General features: G+C 42.1%; 1 protein-coding gene across 5 annotated transcripts in view; it reads left to right on the forward strand.

Moving 5' to 3' along the window:
* Positions 1 to 1383: 1383 nt before the first annotated feature.
* Positions 1384 to 24456, forward strand: part of LOC139534278 (diacylglycerol kinase delta) — a 117249-nt gene continuing 94176 nt past the window's right edge. For 4 of the 5 annotated variants that reach the window (XR_011666931.1, XM_071333309.1, XM_071333313.1 and 1 more), the window contains exons 1-2: positions 1384 to 1540; positions 3727 to 4037. Coding sequence is in view for 4 of the 5 variants with exons in the window: in XM_071333309.1 (XP_071189410.1) it covers positions 3849 to 4037 (189 nt within the window). In the remaining variant the exon portion in view is untranslated. Of the gene's footprint in view, positions 1541 to 1599; positions 2172 to 3726; positions 4038 to 24456 lie in introns of those variants that run through there. The other variant, XM_071333310.1, reaches the window with a different exon arrangement.

A 24456-nucleotide genomic window follows, 5' to 3' on the forward strand; every position in this document is an offset into this window, starting at 1 on the left:
AAATAAAGATAAAATTCAACACACCAATTAGGATCTGGCTAAAAAGACTTGAATCAGTTATAGAACCCATTACCCTTTATGGTTGTGAGGTCTGGGGGTCAGCTCACCAACCATAAATTCACAAAATGGGATAACCACCATATTGAGACTCTGCATGCAGAATTCTGCTAAAATATCCTCAGTGTACAACGTAAAACACCAAATAATGCATGCAAAGCCGATACCAGCTAATTATCAAAATCCACAAAAGATCTGTTAAATTCTACAACCACCTAAAAGGAAGTGATTCCCAAACCTTCCATAACAAAGCCATCACCTACAGAGAGATGAACCTGGAGAAGAGTACCCTAAGCAAGCTGGTCCAAGGGCTCTGTTCATAAACACAAACAGACCCCACAGAGCCCCAGGACAGCAACACAATTAGACCCAACCAAATCATTAGACAACAAAAAGTAAAAAATTACTTTACACATTGGAATGAATTAACAAAAAAACTGAGCAAACTAGAATGCTATTTGGCCCTAAACAGTGGTAGAATCCCTGACCACTATGACTGACCCAAAATTAGGGAAAGCTTTGACTATGTATAGACTCAGTGAGCATAGCCTTGCTATTGAGAAAGGTTGCCGTAGAGAGACCTGGCTCTCAAGAGAAGACATGCTATGTACACACTGCCCACAAAATGTGGAAACTGAGCTGCACTTGCTAACCTCCTGCCAAATGTATGACCATATTAGAGACATATAATTCCATCAGACTACACAGAACTACAAAGAATTCGAAAACAATTCCGATTTTGATAAAGTATCATATCTATTGGGTGAGATACCACAGTGTGCAATCACAGCAGCAAGATTTGTGACTTGCTGCAACAAGAAAATAGCAACCAGTGAAGAACAAACACCATTGTAAATACAACCCATATATATTTATTTTCCCTTTTGTACTTTAACTATTTGCAAATCTGAAATAGCTTTATTCTTTTGGAACTTGTGTGAGTGTAATATTTACTTTTTATTGTTTATTTCACTTTTCTTTATCAATTTCACTTGCTTTGGCAATATAATCATATGTTACCCCATGCCAATAAAGCCCTTTGAATTGAATTGAGAGACAACAACCACTGCCGAACCATGGCTAACTATCTTCCATGCATATTTGATTACTGCCGGTAAACTGATTACAATTATCCGGTGCTGTGGGTGTTTTCATTGTAAATGTTTCACTCCCCCGTTTAACCTGGGAAGAATTAGCTTGCAGTTTTGATTTAATCTCTCTCTCTGTTTCTCTGCATTCTCGTGAAGGCTAGTTTAAGTAGCCTTCAAATCACCCTCCTTCCTCTAAGCTCTTCTGTCTCTCCCCATCTCCTCCTCCCCTCCCAACCAACTGATTCAAATCACCCCCGATGCTATGCGTATAGTGTGTGTCGGTGTGAGAGCGGAGCGAGAGAACCAGAGATTTGATAGTGCTCAGTCGTGTGGAAGGATTCAAGCCGAGAGACAGGTACCCAGGCCGGGCAAAAGCAGCGGGGGACGCCACGGTAACAGAGATACTTATTTAATCGCCCCCGGTAGAATACAGATGCATGGCACGACAGTTCGTCCCTAAACGTTACCTAGATGCTTGAAAGAGGCTGGTTTAGGCTACCGGATTTTGACGACGGGATTTTTGAATTGAAACGGTTTTTACTGAGCTTCGCCGGTGAACGGAATAAATTAATGAATACGTTGATAGATGAACGGATGAATGAATATAATTGAAATCCGTGTTTTGTGCCAGTCTCCGTCGTTATTAACGATCCCATTCTCAATGGAATGAATGATCAAACGTTGTCGCTCGTGAGCCGCCAGCTCTAAAAGGTAGAAAGAAGCTCTCGCGACTACTGCCTGTTGTTCCAAAGAAAAAACAACTGAATGTTACAGAAAAATCTGTTTATTTTTTAACGTTTTCGTCTCAAAAGAAATAGCCTTATAAACGCATAGCGCTACTGTTTCGTCATATGATTTGAAATCATGCTGCCCTTTGGCTACTGTAGACTAGATGGGGAGGTCGGTCGTTGTGTAGTAGCAACACGTCGGTTAAATTCAGAGAGCTGAAACCAAGGAAACAGGACACACACTTGAGACACATGATGACAGTCAGGTGTTCTGTTAGCAACCACTCGACTGCAGGTGACCACTGAGAAATATAACATGATGTTATTGCGATACATATTATAACATTATATGCCAAAATGTCTTGAAAGTGACAAATTGAAATGTGCATGCGGTGTGTGTGTTGTAATAGCCTACTGGAATGTGTGTGCATGATTTTTATGACAATCCTGTGTGTGTGTTACTTTATAAATGTAGCCTAATTCTTTATAGTTACTAGTTACCTGTCCAAAATTGTAATCAGTAACGTAACTTTTGGATTACACAAACTCAGTAACATAATCTGATTACTTTCAGTTATTTTTAGATTAATTTCCCTTTAAGAGGCATTAGATGAAGACACAAATGAATTTTACCAATTGAACGACATCTGTTGCCGGATAAATCGATGTTAGAGTTTACATAGCTGGTGGCCATAAATGGATGTTGGAATTTACTTTATCGGTTGGTTGTGTAGGCTTCGTCTAACCCATTGCTTTCTGATGTAGATAATAATACGATTAGGCTATAGCCTATCTTTACATTAAAAACCATTGTCTGTCAGATTTCCAGTCGTTCCAATGAGCCTAATTGAATACCGCTTGATCTTCAAGAGTAGGACCTGGAAATATGAAAATATAGATTAGGCAAATTGTTTTACCTGAGCATAACCCCAACATTAAGGACTTTTTAGCCTACTCTGTTGTTTATCTTCTTGTCATGGAGGACTGCTCTCATGGAATGGCATGGTTTGAGCACTACCGAAAACTGCTATTTGCATGTGAAAAATTTGTGCCATGTGCTGCATTTTCTAAAGGCTTAATGTAACGGATTACAGTTACAGTTTTTTTCGTAGTCATGTTATATTTTATGACTGTCTTTTCATCACTGTTGAAGCACGAAGGCTTATTGTCATGTCATCGTTTAGTTAATGCTATATTAGACCTATCCTTTGTAATAACCATCATCATCATCTTCATTATCGTCAATAGCAGATGTTCAGAAAAAGCTGTTATACAATGAGTAAGGCATATGTCTTATTATTGCCCTATGTAGAGAAATAGGCCTACATTTCATGTTGTGGGCAGCCAAATGTAGCTCTACGTTTGTTTTAACTCAACAACCGGCTAAACAGTTTAACAGTACCCAGGTTAACCATTCTAACAGTTTGCATAAAGTCAAAATGATTGTGTTGGTATTCACACAAGTGGTATAGGCTTCACCACTTGTGACCAAGACAGTTTAGCAGAGGAACCAGTAAAGAGAAAAAAATGTACTGTCACTCCCACCCTAGCAACACTCCATTTTCTGAACTGTGTTAACTGTGTTAACAGCAACACCACCCAAGTTAAGCCATTTTAAGTTTGCATGGATTAAAATAATGATTTCACACAATGGTACAGTCCATATGACTTACACCATCAAAACGCAAACCCAAACAGTGAGAGTGGCAAACTGATTTGCTCTAGCTGACATGCGGGGACATTTCAAACTGTCTTGCTCTGACATACGAGGATATTTCAAACACCTGCCTAACTAACTGCCAACTGGCACTTTTTTAAATAATAAAATATGAATCATTCATTCTTTTCAGAGGATCGAGGCTACCTTAGATCAACGGACGAAGTGTGAAGATTGAAGTCTGGTCACGCACATCACGTCCCATCTTCTCCTCTCCTCCTTTTTCCAAGTCCGTTCCTTCAAACAATCACCATCATGGCTTCCAAACTAAACCCGAATGTCTTGTACGTCCAAGAACCGCGGGAGTCGACGTCTTCACAGGAATCTGACCGCCTAGCGCAGCCCGAACCCGGGGAAGAGAGCTCGGATAGCGACGGAGAGACGGACGAGACGGAGCAGAAGCTGATCCGGAAAGTGTCCACGTCAGGACAGTTACGTGCCAAGGTAGGAGACACACACACACTTTATTATTTTATTTAACCTTTATTTAACTAGACAAGTCATTTAAGAACAAATTCTTATTTACAATGAAGGCCTACCCCGGCCAAACCCGGACGAAGCTGGGCCAATTGTGCGCCGCCCTATGGGACTCCCAATCACCACCGAATGTGATACAGCCTGGATTCGAACCAGAGACTGTCGTGACGCCTCTTGCACTGAGCTGCAATGCCTTAGACTGCTGCGCCACTCAGGAGCAAGCATGAGTGGCATTATAGGGCATTATAGGCCTATTTGTCTTGTCATCATGAGAGATGAACTATGGAATTGATCCTGGTTAGGATAGTAGGCCTAGGCTTAATGTTCTGAAAACACACTCACACCCACACACATCATGGCAACTGATTAGTAACTGATTAATAACAGTGTATTATTGAGTAAGACATCAAGTTTGTTTGAATTTGGTCAATACATTTATAGTGATTGCCGGGTTGAATCGTTACAGTTATTGATCGACAGTCATAGATCATTGTGGATCAATATGAAGCCATAGCTGTCACCTATATGGTGTTGTTTTTATAGTGATCTCATGGCTGTGTTTGTTCCTGAGACAGCTGGTTCAATCAAATGATACCCTATTGGCCTATGCCCTTTCCCATAGAGTGCACTTATCCCCATATATTGCACTAACTTTGACCAGAGATATGCAAATAACCCAGCTGGTAGTTGTTAGAGTATGGTGTTTGCAAATGCCAGGATAGTGGGGTCGATGCCTGATACCACCAATATGTAATAACTTTACGCACGCATGACTGTAAGTCGCATTGGATAAAAGCATCTGCTGAATGACATATATATATATTTATATTTTATTCTAGTACAGGCTGAATGATTAACTGAATGAACAACAGAGACAGAATGCAATATGGAATTGTATTAAATCGTTTGGGGTATGGCCCCATCTCTGAGGAATACTGATGACATGTAGCTGATGGAAGGTATCATTTTGTTGGGCAGCTGGCATCGAAAACTAAAAAGGTTCGGCACCATCATTTTTTCAACCTTCAGTACTTCTGTCAAATGTGTCTCACGTGATTGAGAGGATCACATCTGTATCAGCGCAGCCCCTTTATAGAGCGAAGACCAAAGTGCCTGCTCCACTTATTCATTCGTTGCTCGAGCTATCTGGCTGCATTGTTACCTCGCCACTCATGCTGCACAGAAGTTATCACACTTGAATAATGCAACGCGGCATGTAGACATTTTGAAAATGTTTATTACTTTTCGCAAAACAATGTCCATACAGGCTAGAACACCTTTAGACAGCGCAAGACGATACTGGTAGCTTCTATCTTTAATTTGTAGGCTAACTTTCCTTGCTAGCTTACAGCTGAATTCACAACCCTAGTACTTTGTTTGGTTGCAAACCATAATGCAATATATGCTGATTTCAAAGCTGATTGTCACCAAAAACTTTATTAATTCAATTCGTTTCCCTCGCCGCCAAAAACGAATTCACTTCTTCGTCTTCCTCACCTCCCATCTGGTTTCCACTAGATTCCATAGCCACAAAGTCATATTCCAAAGCCACGTTCTGCCTGGTGAATTACGTCATTACTTTTTTAAAGAGACACCGCACACTTAAAAAAAAATATATTGCTTCTTCTATGCAAATGTTGACCAGTACAATAAAATAATATGTTCTCCTAGCAGTCTCAATTAAAATAAGTCTTAAATGGAAGGGATTGTTTTGTCATCTGTAGCCCCATGAAATCAGCTAAAACAAGCTCAATATCTCAATGCACGCACACACTCCTATTGAATAATATGCATTCACCTGTATTGTGAAATGACCTAAGATACATCTTGATTTACCCAGTTCATCAATAGAGATGTACCATTCAAATCAATTATTATCATTATGTTGTTTTGTAGTTAGGTTGGTAAAAACAAAGTAAGATTGATTGTATGATTGATTAATTAATGCATACATGGCTGTCTCTGAAAAATGTGCAGAAACATTTTCAAACGTAATGATATTGAACAGAGCAGTAGCTGAGTTCATCTGTCTGGATGATGTGCCATTGTGTGACTTTGGCTAATACCCCTTCTTTTTTGTTTGTTGTGGTATCGTTTTGTTATCGTTTTGGTATCGAGTATCGTGATCGAGTATTGCGATACTTAACCTGAGCTGAATTCGAATACTCATACTAACTGCACTAACTATACTATTTGTGAAGTAAATTGAGTATGTAGTATGCTTATTGGTCATAGTATGGATACAGTTAGTATGCCAAAAGTCTGCAGATGTCGTACTAAATTCACCAAAATACGAAGTATACAAGCAGTGGACACTATTTCCGTGCTTTTAGGGCCCATAATGCAATTCTTCAGAAAGTGGGCGTGGCTTCACAACGTTTTCAGATTTTAAGAAAATGGAGGAAAATATGCAGCTGAAGTCCGACTAGAGCGGATACAAATTCATTGCTTTAACTAATTATGACAAATGTTAAGAAAATGTTGAGCAATGTAATAAAGTAACGTTACGTAATAAAGTAACGTTACACGTTATGTTGGCTGACAGTTTGTTAGCTACGCTATCCTTACGAACCGCACAGCATATCATTACAGCAGTATGTACCGGTATGTTAGCTAGCTACCTAACGTTAGTTGGCTACTAATACACCAGTATATTAACTATATGCTATCTAACTAACTACCCAACGTTTATTGACTTGATTATTCACATCATTCTTAGCTTAGCTACGTGGTAAAATCGTTGTGCTTTCTTAATGGACATTGTTAATTCGCTCTGGCTATCTACTCCGATTTCAGAGCACTCTCTTCTGAGTGTGACAGAGCATCGAATAACTGATGAATTTACTTACGCTCAACACCCATTGAATATGGCCGGTGTCAGTAAACGTTTGCAAAAAATCGTAATTAAATTGTTGCCAGCAGCGCAGTTACACTCACCAACCCTCTAGATAACATGAAAATTGTTTAACCAGCTCTGCTAGGGCTAGTAAAATGGTCAGAGTGAGGTGTTCTCTCATTTGTGTCTGGAAGTAGCAAGCTAGCCAATGTTTTCCAGTTAGTTTGGGTGTTTGACTGCCGTTGTGAGCTCGGATCAACCCTACTCCTCGGCCAGAGCATCCAGTGTGTGCTCTGAACGCTCCAAGAGCAAAACGCACAGAATTTACGAACGAACAAACTGACAACGCTCTGAATTTATGAATGGACAATATGACAATGCTCTAAATTTACGAACGCCCAGAGCGCACTCTGGCACTCCAGATTGAATTTACGAACTTACCCGAAGTCGTAAGATGCCTAGCTAGTCATTTGTTATGCTAACAAGCTAGCAAGAGGTTGCATAGCAACAGCATCAACTTCCTGAAGACGGGTGAAGCGCTAGTACGCTTAACTGAAAGGATACCGTTCGTTTACGGTATACTAAAATGAACTAATAGTATATAGTAGGCAGCATATAGTCATTTAGTATGTAGTATACAATATGTTAGTATGGGTATTTGAACACAGCTCTGGTATTGATATCGAAGTCAAAATTCTGGTATCGTGACAACGCTAGGTTGTATTGATGATTGGTTAGATAATCGTTAGGTTGTACGATAATAGCACAGGAGCTACAGTAGCTAATATCAAAGCCTAGATTGGATTGCAAGTTGTCAATTAAATAGGCCATGCAATGCGGAACCATGCCTAAAATAGTTTGTGTGTGTGTGTGTGTGTGTGTGTGTGTGTGTGTGTGTGTGTGTGTGTGTGTGTGTGTGTGTGTGTGTGTGTGTGTGTGTGTGTGTGTGTGTGTGTGTGTGTGTGTGTGTGGGTGTGTGTGTGTGTGTGAGAGAGAGAGATTATTAGATTGTGTTTCCTGAAGTCACATGACTCAGATTAACCTAGTCATAGACCTGAGAATTTGGCCCCTTATAACTATAGGCTGATTGGATTAGAACTGTGTGTGTGTGTGTGTATATGCGTGCATGTGTGTTTGTCTGTGAAAATGAGCACTGATTTGTTTCAACAAAACAGATACAGTATGCTAATTAATGGCAAACACAAACAATCTCCCTTTCTCTCGCTACTCTCTTTTTGTCTCTCTCTCCCAACTCCTTCCCTCCCTCCTGGATCTATCCCCCCTTCTCTCGCTCTCTCTCTCTCTCTCTCTCTCCCCTTCTCCCGCTCTCCCTCCCTTTCCCATCTTTCTCCCCCTCTCTCTCTTTCTCTCTCTCTCTTTCTCTCTGTTTCTTTCCTCCACCCCCTCAGTAGTCCCCAGTGTATTTGCATCATGCTCGTTAGCTCAGAGCTAAGTGTTATTAGCCTTGACATGTCACCCAGACATGATTAAATTAAACCATTAACAAACACACAAACTCAAACATTAACACTACAACTATGACAGTCAGCCCCAAAATGGTTAGAGTGGTTAGGATTTCCCCTAGGTCGAACCGGTGCTTAGGCCTCAAGGGATTGTTGGTTTCCAGGGTTACCAGAAGAGTGTCTAAGTAGGTGGGGGAAACAGTAGGAACCAGTAGGAACCCATTTTTTACCCATAGCTTATGTTTAGGTTTATTAGAACATCATAGTACATATGCAGAAACATACATAAAATGTGATGTCATATAATATATATATATATTACAAAAAAGGGAAATTATAACATCAGCCTAAGTGCATCGTCAATAATTCACATGAATTTATTGGCTTCCAAGCTTAGTGTGCTAGTACTGGAGAATATAGAATACTGTAAGTCGAATGTATTGGGGAACTCGAATGTGAGGTGTGGAATAGGGAAAACACTAGGGGGGAGGGGAAACAATAGGGTGAGGGGGGTATTGTTCAGTAAACCTATGACAGTGAGGGGGGAGGGAGGATGGAGGCAGAGTGCCTACAGAGTTGCCTACAGGTAACAGGTGTGTGTGTGTATGTACACGAACAGGTGTCCTGTCTTCCAAAGGGCCCTGTTGTCATCTGTTCTGAGTAGGGCTGTGATGGTCATGGAATTTTGGATGATGGTTTTTGGCCAGCCAAATGACAGCGATCACTGTAATAACTGTTCGAATAGCCCCAAAAATATATACCAAAAAATACACAGTCAAAAGTTTGGACACACCTACTCATTCAAGGGTTTTTCTTTATAGAATAATAGTGAAGACATCAAAACTATGAAATAACATATGGATTTATGTAGTAACCAAAAAAGTGTTAACCAAATCAAAATATATTTTATATTTGAGATTCTTCAAAGTAGCCACCCTTTGCCTTGATGACAGCTTTACACACTCTTGATGTTCTCTCAACCAGCTTCACCTGGAATGCTTTTCCAACAGTCTTGAAGGAGTTCCCACATATTCTGAGCACTTGTTGGTTGCTTTTCCTTCACTCTGCGGTACAACTCATTCCAATCCATCTCAATTGGTTTGAGGTCGGGTGATTGTGGAGGCCATCACTCTCCTTCTTGGTCAAATAGCCCTTACACAGCCTGGAGGTGTATTAGGTCATTGTCCTGTTGAAAAAAAATGTAAAGTCCCACTAAGCACAAACCAGAGGGGATGGCGTATCGCTGCAGAATATTGTGGTAGCCATGCTGGTTAAGTGTGCCTTGAATTCTAAATAAATCACTAACATGTCTCCAGAAAAGCACCCCCCACACCATCACACCTCCTCCTCCATGCTTCACGGTGGGAACCACACATGCAGAGATCATCCGTTTACTTACTCTGCGTCTCACAAAGACACGGCGGTTGGAACCAAAATCTCAGATTTGGACTCATCAGACCAAAGGACAGATTTCCACTGGTCTAATGTCCATTGCTTGTGTTTCTTGGCCCAAGCAAGTTTCTTCTTATTATTGGTGTCCTTTAGTAGTGGTTTCTTTGCAGCAATTCGACCATGAAGGCCTGATTCACGCAGTCTCCTCTGAACAGTTGATGTTGAGATGTGTCTGTTACTTGAACTCTGAAGAATTTATTTGGGCTGCAATTTCTGAGGTTGGTAACTTATCCTCTGCAGCAGAGGAAACTTTGGTTATTCCTTTCCTGTGGTGGTCCTCATGAGAGCCAGTTTCATCATAGCGCTTGATGGTTTTTGCGACTGCACTTAAAATGTTCCAGATTGACTGACCTTCATGTCTTAAAGTAATGATGGACTGTCATTTCTCTTTACTTATTTGAGCTGCTCTTGTCATAATATGGACTTGGTCTTATACCAAATAGGGCTATCTTCTGTATAGAATCCCTATCTTGTCACAACACAACTGATTGGCTCAAAGTGTGCAAAGCTGTCATCAAGACAAAGGGTGGCTACTTTGAAGAATCTCAAATATAAAATATATTTTTGTTTAACACTTTTTTGGTTATTACATGATTCCATATGTGTTATTTCATAGGATGGTTATCTTCACTATTATTCTTATTATTCTAGAATGTAGAAAATAATAAAAATAAAGAAAAACCCTTGAATGAGTAGGTGTGTCCAAACTTTTGACCGGTACTGTATATTATACAGATGCACATTTTCTCCTCTCCTCCTGACAGCATGTGCTGCCATAGAAATAGAATGAATAGTATGGGCGTCATCATTCTCGCCAATGATGGGATAATGGTTGGACTGGCGGCCATTGCGAGTTTACCCAAATGAGCAAAGCTGGGAATAAAGCTACGAAGTAAAGCAGGAAGAGTAGCCATCAATGTGCTGTGATTGTTTTTATTTAACTAAACTGACATTACAGAGCCACATCAGTTAAAGCTAGACTCAGCAATATGACGTAGTTGCAGAAAGTAAACATTATAGTGGGTCAATTTCCCCAACAACTAAGAGTGTTCAAGGGCGAGGCTCAACTTCTCAGATGTTTTGGTGCCCTAGCTACCACGCTGTAAGAGCATGAAGATAACCCATACACATGTGCAGATACTGTGTGTGACTGTGTGAGAGCGAAGTCTTGCATCTTGCTCATCTCAATATCTGCGGTGCTGCTCGTGCAACGTCATTTCGTTGAGTCTACCCTTAACATAGTTTGAATTAACATTATACATTAACATGGAATGTAGAATCTTTGCTACAACACCTTGCTTGTTTCAGCAAGGAGCAACAAAGTTTCATCACGCTGTTAAGAGTCCATGTTACAGCAGAAACGGACTCAACTGCACGAATACCCAGCAGTTCCGTCTTTAGTAAGCTGTTCATTTTTAAACGGCTATGACGGTTATTTTATTTTCATGACGGTCTTCATCCATAAACATAGGTTACGTAAGTGATAATCAACAAGAGGCTATGCATTCTATAGAAAATAATGAACGACGTGGAAGGTGTGTTCAACGACACGCTATAGCTGAGTGGAACTCACCTTCCATGGAGTTAAATTATTTTCCAGAGAACGCATAGAGCCACAAATTGATTATCCCTTTTATACCATGGCTGTAATTTTAACACATTTGCTGCTAGAAATGTGTTCAACATCCATTGAAGTACCTAGCAAGTTTACTAGAGAGCGACAGTAGTTGCCTTGGTAACCAAACAAACAGTCCCGCTAGTTTAGCTAACTAAACCATCATTCCTAGCTTCGAATTCAACAATGCCAATAATGTTTTCAATTCTACTTTTGCTTTCAAAAGCAGCTCAAACATAGAACATGTAAGAAGGAACCATAGACATTGAATTCTACCGTGCAAATATATCGTGCGTTATAGGGAAATAATGCACGCCATTCAGAAAGGAGTATTCAACAATGTCATGGTATAAACGGTTATACAGTAATTGTGCCAGCACTAGTTCCTAGTCAACGCTCTTTATTACTCTCTATCTCTTTATCACTCTCTTCTTCTCTTTCGCTCTCTTTCTCTCTCTTTTTCTCTCTCTCTTCCTCCAGGTAAATAAAGCCTTAGACTTTTTATTTACTGCTGTTTTTGCTTTTGTTTACCTTGCCCCCATTTGGTCTGACAAAAAAGAAGACAACACACACACACACACACACACACACACACACACACACACACACACACACACACACACACACACACACACACACACACACACACACACACACACACACACGCACACACACACAGACAGAGAAAAGGGCAGGTCCCTAATTAGGATTTTCACAAGGTACACAAGAAAGACCTCTAGAAGAAGAGGTGAAAGAAGGGATGCACATATCCCTCTTTCTATCTCTCTGTCTCTCTCTCTTTCCTTTCTCTCCTTTTCTCTCTTTCTTTCTCTCTATCTCTCTTACTGTCTTCATCTCTCTCTCTCTGAGGGCTGAATTATAGCTATAGTGTGACATGAGTGTGTGGGATGATACTGCATGTAGGAAGATGGGGATTTGTGTGTGTCTGTGTGTGGTGCATGTACGCGTGTGTAGGCGTGTGGTGAGTGTGTGTCCGTGCATGTGTATGTGTGTGTGTGTGTAGCTCAGTGATAGAGTGATGGTGTGTGATTTATAGCTCTGGCCTGATTCAGCTTTGTGGGTCAATACCTGGGGAGATGAAAGAGAGATGGAGAGAGGAGCAGTGACTGAGAAAACAGGGAGAGAGAGAGAGAGGGAGGGACCAAATCTATCCAGATATCAAACGTAAATTCAGTTTCCATTAACCGTCCCTGTTAGATAGACAACATATTGATAATCTATAGCATGTTCTGATGTTTAATATGTTAAACTAATATAGACTATCTTATAAACTGTGAATGATTGATTATCATTGATAGACAGGGTTGGGCCAGTCATCAGAGAAGACACACACGTCTCCATCCCTGTCTGTTCTTTGTTAACTGGAGCCTCCCAACCTCGTTTCTATTGATTGGCTGTCAGGTCTACCTGGAGTCATCATCTGTCCAATGAGAACACTGGACATTATGGAATGTTGGGAAATGACAAGCCTTGTATCAAAGTATCAATAGTTCTCTCTCTCTCTCTCTCTCTCTCTCTCTCTCTCTCTCTCTCTCTCTCTCTCTCTCTCTCTCTCTCTCTCTCTCTCTCTGTCTCTCTCTCTCTCTTCTCATTTTAATTCAATGTGCTGTATTGGCTTTTTATCTCTCCTCTCCTCATCTCCCTATCCTGTCATCTTCTCGTTTCTCCTCTCTTCCTCACCTTTCATCTCCACCCTCTCATCTCCTCTCTCTCTTCCTCTTCTCTCCTCTCTCTCTTCCTCTCCTCCTCTGTGTAATTTTAAAACAACATTAGGGTAGCGTCTTCCATCATTAGACTGACAGACCATTAGAGAAAGGACAGCCACTGGACCAGGGAGATAGAGAGAGAAAGGAGAGAGGAGCTAGAGAGACAGAAAGAGAGAAGGAGAAGAGAGCGAGGGAGGGGGTTTTACGAGAAGGCGAACAGAGATGACACGCGGTGGGACAGAACAGGGGAGAGAAGGAGGAGAGGAAAGAGAGATAAGGATGGAGAGAACAAAGGGAGACAAAGAGAAGATGCGTGTGTGGATAACGACAGGAGAAAGAGAAGCGATAAAGACAGACAGAAAGACAGAAACACTCCCTCCCTCTGTGTGATACTATACCAACCTGATGAGTAATTCACAGACTTCCTGCATCTCAAATGGCACCCTGTTCCCTACATTGTGCACTACTTTTGAACAGGGCCCATAGGGGATACCTTATTACGTTATTATATATTATTGTGCATAATTAGTGTACAAAACATTAGGAACACTTTCCTAATATTGAGTTGCTGCCACTTTTGCCCTCAGAACAGCCTCAGTTCGTCAGGGCATGGACTCTACAAGGTGTTGAAAGCGTTCCACAGGGATGCTGGGCCATGTTGATTCCAATGCTTCCCACAGTTGTGTCAAGTTGGCTGGATGTACTTTGGGTGGCGGAGCATTCTTGACACACACGGGAAACTGTTGAGCGTGGAAGAATCTGGCAGCGTTGCAGTTCTTGACACACTCAAACCAGTGTGCCTGGCACCTACTACCATACCCCGTTCAAAGACACTTCAATATTTTGTCTTGCCCATTCAGCCTCTGAATGGCACACTTACACAATCCATGTCTCAATTGTCTCAAGGGTTAACAATCCTTCTTTAACCTGTCTCCTCTCCTTCATCTACACTGATTGAAATGGATTTAACAGGCGACATTTGTAAGGGATCATAGCTTTTCACCTGGATTCACCTGGTCAGTCTGTCATAGAAAGAGCAGGTGTTCCTAATGTTTTGTACACTCAGTGTAACAGGTATAGGACGCCATTTGGGATGAATGCTTGGGCAAATCTGCTGTGTGTGTGTGTGTGTGTGTGTGTGTGTGTGTGTGTGTGTGTGTGTGTGTGTGTGTGTGTGTGTGTGTGTGTGTGTGTGTGTGTGTGTGTGTGTGTGTGTGTGTGTGTGTGTGTGTGTGTGTGTGCACTGAGTCAGAAAAGACAAGCCTAGGGACATGGAGCTGTGCTATTCTTTATAGACACACTCGCTCTCTCTCTCTCTCTCTCTGTCTCTCTCCCTCGACTATATCAGAAAAAGATATAATATCAGAGAACACATTAGATTCACACAGGGAAATGGATGAGAGAGAGAGAGAGAGAGATTCAGAGAGAGAGAGATTCAGAGAGAGAGAGATTCAGAGAGAGAGAGATTCAGAGAGAGAGAGAGAGAGAGAAATTCAGAGAGGGAAGTGCATAAGAAATAGATACTGTATATAGCCTTTAGGCCCTATACTGTATGCATTGTGCATTAGACTTTAGTACTTCTCTCTTTCTCTCTGTCTCTCTCTGTTAGAGGCATACTGGGCTCCTTCCCTCTATTTCGCCATCAGAGAGATTTCTGGTCATTAGAGTCACAGTAGATTCAGACAGGGAAATTCATAAGAAATAGATACTGTATATATAGCCTTTAGGCTCTATACTGTATGCATTGTGCATTACACTTTAGTATCTCTCTCTCAATCTCTCTTTCTCTTCTCTCTCTCTCTCTATCTCTCTCTTTTTTTTCACTCTCTCTTTCTCTTCCCCGAGGTAATAGCTGGAAGCTCACAGTTCTGCACACAGCCATTCCTCAATACGAAACCTCAGCCAAAAATCCACAGACACGCACCCCCCCAAACCACCCCCAAATTGCCTTACTGCGTTATACCAAGAAAATCACCACCTCAGACTTGCACCCCAAAATCTACTTCCCTCCACTAACTGATCAACCAGCTATTGTCTGAGTGTGTGTGTTTGTGTGTCTGTCTGTAACCCGGCAACAACAACTTCATAGATTTTTTTTCTTCCTGTCAGCGTTGCATTTCTATTTCCAGTAACTTCAGATTCAAAAATAGAAAATAGCAATCAACTGACACTACTACTAGGACTTGCCTAAAGCAGTGGTTTTCAACCCTCTGCTCGGGGGCCCCCAGAAATTTCACAGTTGTGTTGTAGCCCTGACGTAGCTCACCTGATTCACCTAGTCAAGGGCTTTATGACTGGTTGCCGAGTTGTTCTAGCTGTGGAATAGTTCAACTACATGGAACGGCTGGGGGTCCCCGAGGAGAGGTTTGCAAACCCCTTGCATAAAGGGCATGACAGTTAGCCAGGCCATAGAATGACAATAACTAAAATGAACATTCCCATTCAATACTGAACAATCTGTAGACCTACATGTATATCTAAATCTTTGGCTGTGGTATAATGTGAAGACATTGTTTACAAGACTTCTAATTCTTTCAATCTAAATGTGTTTGTCTACAAATATTATACCTTCTCTGTAGATCTCTCCTCATGAAATACTGTCGTCAGTTTAGTTCGAAAGAGCTTTGTTGAGACGAATGTTAAGGTTCAGCACGGTTTGTCTGTTTCTGTATTGTGCTTCTGAGCTACTGAATAGAACTCTTTATGACCTTGTTCTATACCGTAGATTCTGGAAACTCTCTCTCTCTCTCTCTCTCTCTCTCTCTCTCTCTCTCTCTCTCTCTCTCTCTCTCTCTCTCTCTCTCTCTCTCTCTCTCTCTCTCTCTCTCTCTCTCTCGCTCTCTCTCTCTCGCTCTCTCTCTCTCCGGAAGCAGCCAGGTCCTCGTGGTACAATGGCGTCTGATTGCACTTGACCTATTTCTGTCTTTTCTTTCTTTCTTTAGTTCTCTCTATTTTTCCCTCTCTTCTTATTTTCCATTGTCCAAGGGCCAACATCTCCCAAACACAAGTATGTGGGTGCACACATATACACGCACACACACACACACACACACACACACACACACACACACACACACACACACACACACACACACACACACACACACACACACACACACACACACACACACACACACACACACACACACACACACACACACACGCATACACACACACACACACACACACACACATATACATGCATACACACACACTCGCACATATACACAGTGTCTACGCTTAACATTTAATTGGCAGATGTGTCTTTTCAGCGGTGACTCTCTCCTCCTAATCCTTCCTTCCAGATACGCCAACGCTGCGTTCCAAATGGCTCCCCATTATTATATAGCGCCCCTTTTTCTGGTCAAAAGCAGTGCTCTATATAGGGGATAGGGTGCCATTTCACACACAAGTGGATCTTTAATTCAGGAGAGAAAGGACTGTTGATGTTTCTACAGCAGAGAGTGAACACACACGCAAGTACACACTCACACATGCAAGCACACACACACACGCACACCTGATCTGGTTTGGATCGAAACACTGTCAATAAAACAGTGAATTGGGAGCATAAACAGTGTGCGGGACTTCCTGTTCGTCACAAGTATGCTTCATTAGCCCAGCACCTACGTTTTAAAGGATGTGCGTATGACCACAAACTTTTCCTGAGTTTCGAAATGACCATGATTGCCTTACATGACTTAGAAAGTGTCTCAAGAGTGTGTGTGTGTGTGTGTGTGTGTGTGTGTGTGTGTGTGTGTGTGTGTGTGTGTGTGTGTGTGTGTGTGTGTGTGTGTGTGTGTGTGTGTGTGTGTGTGTGTGTGTGTGTGTGTGTGTGTGTGTGTGTGTGTGTGTGTGTGTGTGTGTGTGTGTGTGTGTGTGTGTGTGTGTGTGCGCGCGTGTGTGCATGCGTGTGCGCGTGCATGTGTGTGCAGCTTCCTCTTTCAAGAGGTTTCTGAGCAGCAGACAAAATGCCAGAGAGACTATTTTTAGGGTGAGCCAGAAAGAGAGAGAAAGAAAAGAGAAAGGAAGAAAAGAGAGAGAACGAAAATAAAGCGAGAGAGGCAAAAATAAATGGAGACGGACGGAGAAAGTACGAGAGACAATACAGAAAGCGAGGCAAATTGACAGTGTGAGAAAATAGAGCGAGAAAGGAAGTGTATGACACCAGTCCCTTCTTGTTTTTCCTCTGTTCTTCTTGTAAATGGACTATGCTCGCAAAGGAGAACAAACTCGATACAAACTACCTCACAACTCAGATGGAAACAGCTTGTGTGTCTCATTACAAAAGATCGATTACGAACGTTAAAATAGGTGCACAAAGTGTATGTGCTGCTATCAATCAGTCAATCTTTGCCTGTGTGCCAGTCCGTCTGTCAGTCTATCCATCCATTGGTCCGTCACTCCCTCCCTCCCAGCATCCCTTCCTCTATCCCTCCCTCCATCCATCCCTCCATCCATTTGTTGCTCTCTAAGATGGTGGCGTTCTTCATGCTAAACCCATCATGGACGAGGTATTCCCACCGCTCCCATCCATCACCATTAGCAACCAGACGGAAATGATCGGGAACGATGCTGACCCACATGATGCACACTCATCCATCTACAACACAAATACATGCGTATGTGTTTGTGTGTGTGTTTGTGTGTATATGTGTGTGTGTGTGCGTGTATCATCCATCTCTAACATATGCCTAGATGGCCATGGTAGAAAAGACATCCATCTACAACAAATGCCTTTAGGGGATTGGTAGTGAATAGACACTAGACAACCATGGCAGAAAGGACAGAATTAGGATTTCAAACCAGGAAATTGCCTATAAGAAAGAACAGGAGCTTTCAGCTCTTTTATAACTTTTGTTATTTTTGCTTTTTAAGATTTTAATTTTATATTATTTAACCTTTATTTCACTAGGCAAGTCAGTTAAGAACAAATTCTTATTTACAATGACGGCCTACCAAAAGGCAAAAGACCTCCTGCGGGGACGAGGGCTGGGATTCAAAAAATATAAATATAGGAACAACACACATCACAACAAGAGAGACAACACAACACTACATAAAGAGAGACCTGAGACAACAACATAGCAAGGCAGCAACACATGACAACACAGCATGGTAGCAACACAACATGACAACAACATGGTAGAAGCACAACATTGGAGCGGCACAAAACACGGTACAAACATTATTGGGCACAGACAACAGCACAAAGGGCAAGAAGGTAGAGACAAGATTAAAGTTAGGGTTGATGCTAGAAAAACATTTAGTGTTCCTTCTTTTCGGATGGCATCTTTTCCTCCCTTCGGGAAAACTCCGAACACACTCAGAACCTGTGCTCTAAAGAGAAAAGGAACACATTATAATACTTGAATGTTTCTACTAAGGAAGAAGTACTAAAGTCTAATGCACAACGCATAAAGTCCCTAACGGCTATATATTCATTTCTCATGCAATTCTCTGTCTAAGAGAAAGAGAGAGAGAGAACGTTAGGACATCTGCTCTAAGGAAGATACACTAAAGTGTAATGCACAATGCATTTAGAGGCTAAAGGTTGTAAACAGAGCTGGGACGATAAACTGAAAATGATCAACACCGACCATACCGCTCACTTATCGCAAGCATTCTGCGGTTTGCAACTGCACATGGGGGCAAAGATCATACTTTTTGGAGAAATGTCCTCTGGTCTGATGAAACAAAAACAGAACTGTTTGGCCATAATGACCCTTGTTATGTTTGGAGGAAAAAGGGGGAGACTTGCATGCCGAAGAACACCATCCTAACCGTGAAGCACGGGGGTGGCAGCATCGTGTTGTGGGGGTGCTTTGCTGCATGAGGGACTGGTGCACTTCACAAAATAGAATGGCATCATGAGGATGGAAAATGATGTGGATATATTGAAGCAACATCTCAAGACATCAGTCAGGAAGTTAACGCTTGGTCGCAAATGGGTCTTCCAAATGAACAGTGACCCCAAGCATACTTCCAAAGTTGTGGCAAAATGGCTTAAGGACAACAACGTCAAGGTATTGGAGTGGCCATCACAAAGCCCTGATCTCAATCCCATAGAAAATGTGTGGGCAGAACTGAAAAAGCGTGTGCGAGCAACGAGGCCTACAAATTTGACTCAGTTACACCAGTTCTGTCAGGAGGAATGGGCCAAAATTCACCCAACTTAATGTGGGAAGCTTGTGGAAGGCTACCCAAAACGTTTGACCCAAGTTAAACAATTTAAAGGCAATGCTACCAAATACTAATTGAGTGTATGTGAACTTCTGACCCACTGGGAATGTGATGAAAGAAATAATAGCTGAAATAAATCATTCTCTCTATTATTATTCTGACATTTCACATTCTTAAAGTAAAGTGGTGATCCTAACTGACCGAAGACAGGGAATTTTTACTAGGATTAAATGTCAGGAATTGTGAAAAAAGGAGTTTAAATGTTTTTGGCTGAGGTGTATGTAAACTTCTGACTTCAACTGTATATGTTTCTTATGAATTTCCCTGTCTGAATCTACTGTGACTCTAATGTACGGAAACTCTCACTTTTTCCTTCTCTCTCTCTCTCTCTCTCTCTCTCTCTCTCTCTTTCTCTCTCTCTCTCTCTCTCTCTCTCTCTCTCTCTCTCTCTCTCTCTCTCTCTCTCTCTCTCTCTCTCTCTCTCTCTCTCTCTCTCTCTCTCTCTCTCTCTCTCTCTCTCTCTCTCTCTCTCTCTCTCTCTCTCTCTCTCTCTCTCTCTCTCTCTCTCTCTTAGTCTGGCAGGATGGTGTTTTCCCTGGCTATCCATTTCCCTGTCTGAATCTACTATCTAATGTGTTCTCTAATAGTATGTGTTTTTCTGAAATAAGAGAGAGTGTGTGTCTATAGAGAATAGCACAGCTACATGTCTGCAAGCTTGTCTTTTCTGAGAGAGAGAGAGAGAGAGAGAGAGAGAGAGAGAGAGAGAGAGAGAGAGAGAGAGAGAGAGAGAGAGAGAGAGAGAGGCCAATAGCTAATGAATACTCTCCATTGGTGTTTTTCTAAAATATATCTTTCACAGGTAGCCTAACTGCCAAAATACAGTGAACACTTGAGTAAATGAGGGATACAACGTATTATTTTGGCTACCATGGCTAGACGAAGAGACCTCAGTGACTTTGAAAGAGGTGTCTCAAAGGAGCACAGGGGTTTAATAAAGAGTATGTGTGTCAGTCACTTATGGTAAATTCTGGAGCGGCGCCTGAGACAGCATTTTCCACCATCATCAACAAAATACCAAATGATGGAATTTCTCGTGGAAGAATGGCATCGCATCCCTCCCATAGAGTTCCAGAAACGTGTAGAATCTATGCCATGGTGCACTGAAGCTGTTCTGCCCGCTTGTGATGGCCCAACGTCTTATTAAGACACTTTGTGTTTCCTTTATTTTGGCAGTTACCTGTACAAGGACTTTTTATTAATGTAGCCCAGGATTGCCCCTCTCCTCCCTCCTCAACTGTCCTCTCCTCACCCCCTTCCGCTCCCTCTCTTTCCTAAGCACCTCATCCCTCTCTCCCCTCTTCACCCCTTCTCTCCCTTCTCCGATTGATGCGAGAGAAACTCTCTCAAGTGTTACAATCACTGCCATCTTGTGAACGGTAGAAACAATTTAAAAAGGAGAAAGAGAATAATATGTGATTGGCTAGATCTGTCTAACAGCTGCGTTGGCAGATAGATGGATGGGTGGTTAGAAAGATAGGTAGGTAGGTAGGTAGGTAGGTAGGTAGGTAGGTAGGTAGGTAGGTAGGTAGGTAGGTAGGTAGGTAGGTAGGTACATATCCCAAAAACAGTCTTTGGTGAATCGGCTAAAGCCAAGGTGAGTGGCAAATCATGTTAGGTTGTATCTTCAGTGGACTGTCCCTTTAAATAGACCAAAGAAAGTTGTGTTACTCTTGAAAACAAAAACAAAGAAGCTTGGCAGAGGAAGGATGTTTTCTTTAGAACCATCTCATTACTCATGAGAGAGAGAAAGAGCAAGAGAGATGGTGAGAGAGGGAGTGAGGGAGAGAAGACAGGAACAGACATTCAGCATCTTTAGTCTTAAGAGTTTGGCATGAGGAAGGACAGAGAGTTTTCTAATCATGTTAGGGTGGGGTGCACACTCTTCTCCTCTCTATCTCCTTTCTCCCGCTCTCTTCCTCCTTCCTTTTATCTCTTGTTCTATCCCCCCCCCCCTCTCTCTCTTTCTCTCTTTCAACTTCTCTCTCTCCCCTTCCATCGCTCTCCCTCAGTCATCCTCTTTCTAATCTTGTTGGGGTGGGGTCCAACCACCCTCTCTCTCCCTCCTGTTTTTCCCTCCTCTCTCTCTCTCTCTCTCTCTCTCTCTCTCTCTCTCTCTCTCTCTCTCTCTCTCTCTCTCTCTCTCTCTCTCTCTCTCTCTCTCTCTCTCTCTCTCTCTCTCTCTCTCTCTCGCTCGCTCGCTCGCTCTCTCTCTCTGTTTTCCCTCTTGTATTTTCTAATCAGGCATAGAGCCTAGCTAGCACTCGTACTCTAAGGATGCATCCCAAATGGCACTCTATTTCCTGTGTAGTGCATTACTCTTGACCAAAGCCCTATGGGAATAGGTCACTACATAAGGAATATGGTGCCATTTGGGACCTATACATTAAATCATATTTCAGTGTGTAATATTGGCAGGTATTCGGAACCTAGGGCACCTCATCAAGATAATGTAGGCCTGCTGTCTGAGGAGGAATAACACACACACACACACACACACACACACACACACACACACACACACACACACACACACACACACACACACACACACACACACACACACACACACACACACACACACACACACACACACACACACACACACACACACACACACACACACTCTCCCCTCTCTTAGCCACTCTTTGTGGTTTGAGTGGAAAAGAGGGGGGAGGGAGGGAGAGAGGAAGTTGAGAACAGGTAGGTGAATAGAGGGTAGCCTAAATGCTATAGAGCAGAACAAGGGAAGGACACAGGGTTGAGGAAGGGAAAAGGATGGTAAGAGGTAGGGTTGCACATTTTGGGGACTATTCAGGTGGAAACTTTCCGTGGGAATTAACAGGAATATTTGGGATTTAACGGGAATATATAGGAATTAACGGAAATATATGCAAATGAAAATTAATACCATTTAAATGTAGATGTTTTTTGAATTGGATTTATTTACTATATTTATTTACCATTTACCATAGACAGAAACATAAACGTTTTACCTTATCATAAGTAGACATAATTGCAAATGATTAAATCCTTCCAATAGAAATAAAACAAACTATTTAGTTACAAAACTTTAATTAAATGAGTTGACTCTTCACATGGGATGATTTCACTGAACAACAAAAGAAAGGGAATATTGAATGATCCCCAGTGATCCATCGCATTTCGCCAAAATGTTTTCAACATACATCTGTGAAATGATAGGAAGACAACCAAAGCTTTAGTTTCTAGACTATCAGGCTTCCATGTCTTCTCCCTGGACCTTCTCAATGTCCACCTCTTGAACATCAGAGTCTGAGGCCTCATCTCCACTGTCACTTTCTAACCTTGTTGAAAAAGCCTCAAACTTGCCCGGATGGCCACCAATTTTTCATCCCATGTAATAGTCAGCCTGTTGCGTGCTTTGGTGTGTGTGTTCCCAAACAAGGACCAGAGGCGGCTGAGGTTGGGATTTGGAGGATGATGGAGGCAACAGGGGAAAGATCCTCAGATCCACAAAGTCCCTTCCACCACGTGGCTGATGAGACATGTTGGCACGACTGCCATATTGCATCTCCATCCCAAAGCACTTGCTTGAAAGTGTACTTCGCCAGACTGCCAAGAACCTTGCCCTCATCCAGGCCAAGGTGGCGAGACACGGTAGTGATGACACCATAGGCCTTGTTGATCTCTGCAGCAGACAGGATGCTCTTGCCAGCATACTTAGGGTCCAACATGTACGCTGCGGCATGTATGGGCTTCAGGCAGAAGTCTTCACGATTTTTGATGTATTTCAGAACTGCAGTTTCCTCTGCTTGGAGCAACAGTGAAATGGGCATTTTAACATCGGATTTCTTCTCTTACATCTGCAAGCAGAGTCTGATCATCAGACAGGATAGCATTGTCTCCCTCAATGGCTACTACTATAGGTTTCAGGAGTTTCAGGCTGCTTACCACTCTCTCCCAAAATACATCATCCAGGAGGATCCTCTTGATGGGGCTGTCCATATCGGCAGACTGTGATATTGCCATTTCTTGGAGAGGCTCCTTCCCCTACAGGAGACTGTCAAACATGATGACAACACCACAACAATGGGTGCTACTGGGCAGCTTCAATGTGGTGCTCTTATTCTCACTTTGCTTGGTGAGGTAGATTGCTGCTATAACTTGATGACCCTTCACATACCTAACCATTTCCTTGTTTCTCTTGTAGAGTGTATCCATTGTTTTCAGTGCCATGATGTCCTTGAGGAGCAGATTCAATGCATGAGCAGCACAGCCAATGGGTGTGATGTGAGGGTAGGACTCCTCCATTTTAGACCAGGCAGCCTTCATGTTCACAGCATTGTCTGTCACCAGTGCAAATACCTTCTGTTGTCCAAGGTCATTGATGACTGCCTTCAGCTCATCTGCAATGTAGAGACCGGTGTGTCTGTTTTCCCTTCTGTCTGTGCTTTTGTAGAATACTGGTTGAGGGGTGGAGATGATGTAGTTAATTATTCCTTGCCCACGAACATTCGACAACCCATCAGAGATTATTGCAATACAGTCTGCTTTCTTTATGATTTTTTTTACCTTCACTTGAACTCTGTTGAACTCTGCATCCAGCAAATGAATGTGTAAAGCATGTCTGGTTGGAGGGGTGTATGCTGGAGGAAGAACATTCAGAAATCTCTTCCAATACACATTGCCTGTGACCATCAGAGGTGAACCAGTTGCATACACAGCTTGAGCAAGACATTCATCAGCATTTCTATGACTACATTCCTCCATTGAGTAAAAAAAAAACTAAGATTCCAGGAGGACCATGAGCTATTGCTAATAATAAGGTGTCGGATTCATCATTTTCACCTCGAATAGAAGTAGAGGGACTTTTGTCAGCGGTTGCTTGTTGTGAGCCTGAGGGAACTTTATGCACTTGGCCAGATGATTCTGCATCTTTGTTGCATTCTTCACATATGATTTGACACTGTATTTGCAAATATACACAACTTTTCCTTCTACATTAGCTGCAGTGAAATGTCTCCACACATCAGATAGTGCCCGTGAAATCTTCCTGTGAAGATTAGAAAAA

This window comes from Salvelinus alpinus, chromosome 11 (assembly GCF_045679555.1).
Source record: "Salvelinus alpinus chromosome 11, SLU_Salpinus.1, whole genome shotgun sequence".
Classification (NCBI taxonomy): Eukaryota; Metazoa; Chordata; class Actinopteri; order Salmoniformes; family Salmonidae; genus Salvelinus; species Salvelinus alpinus.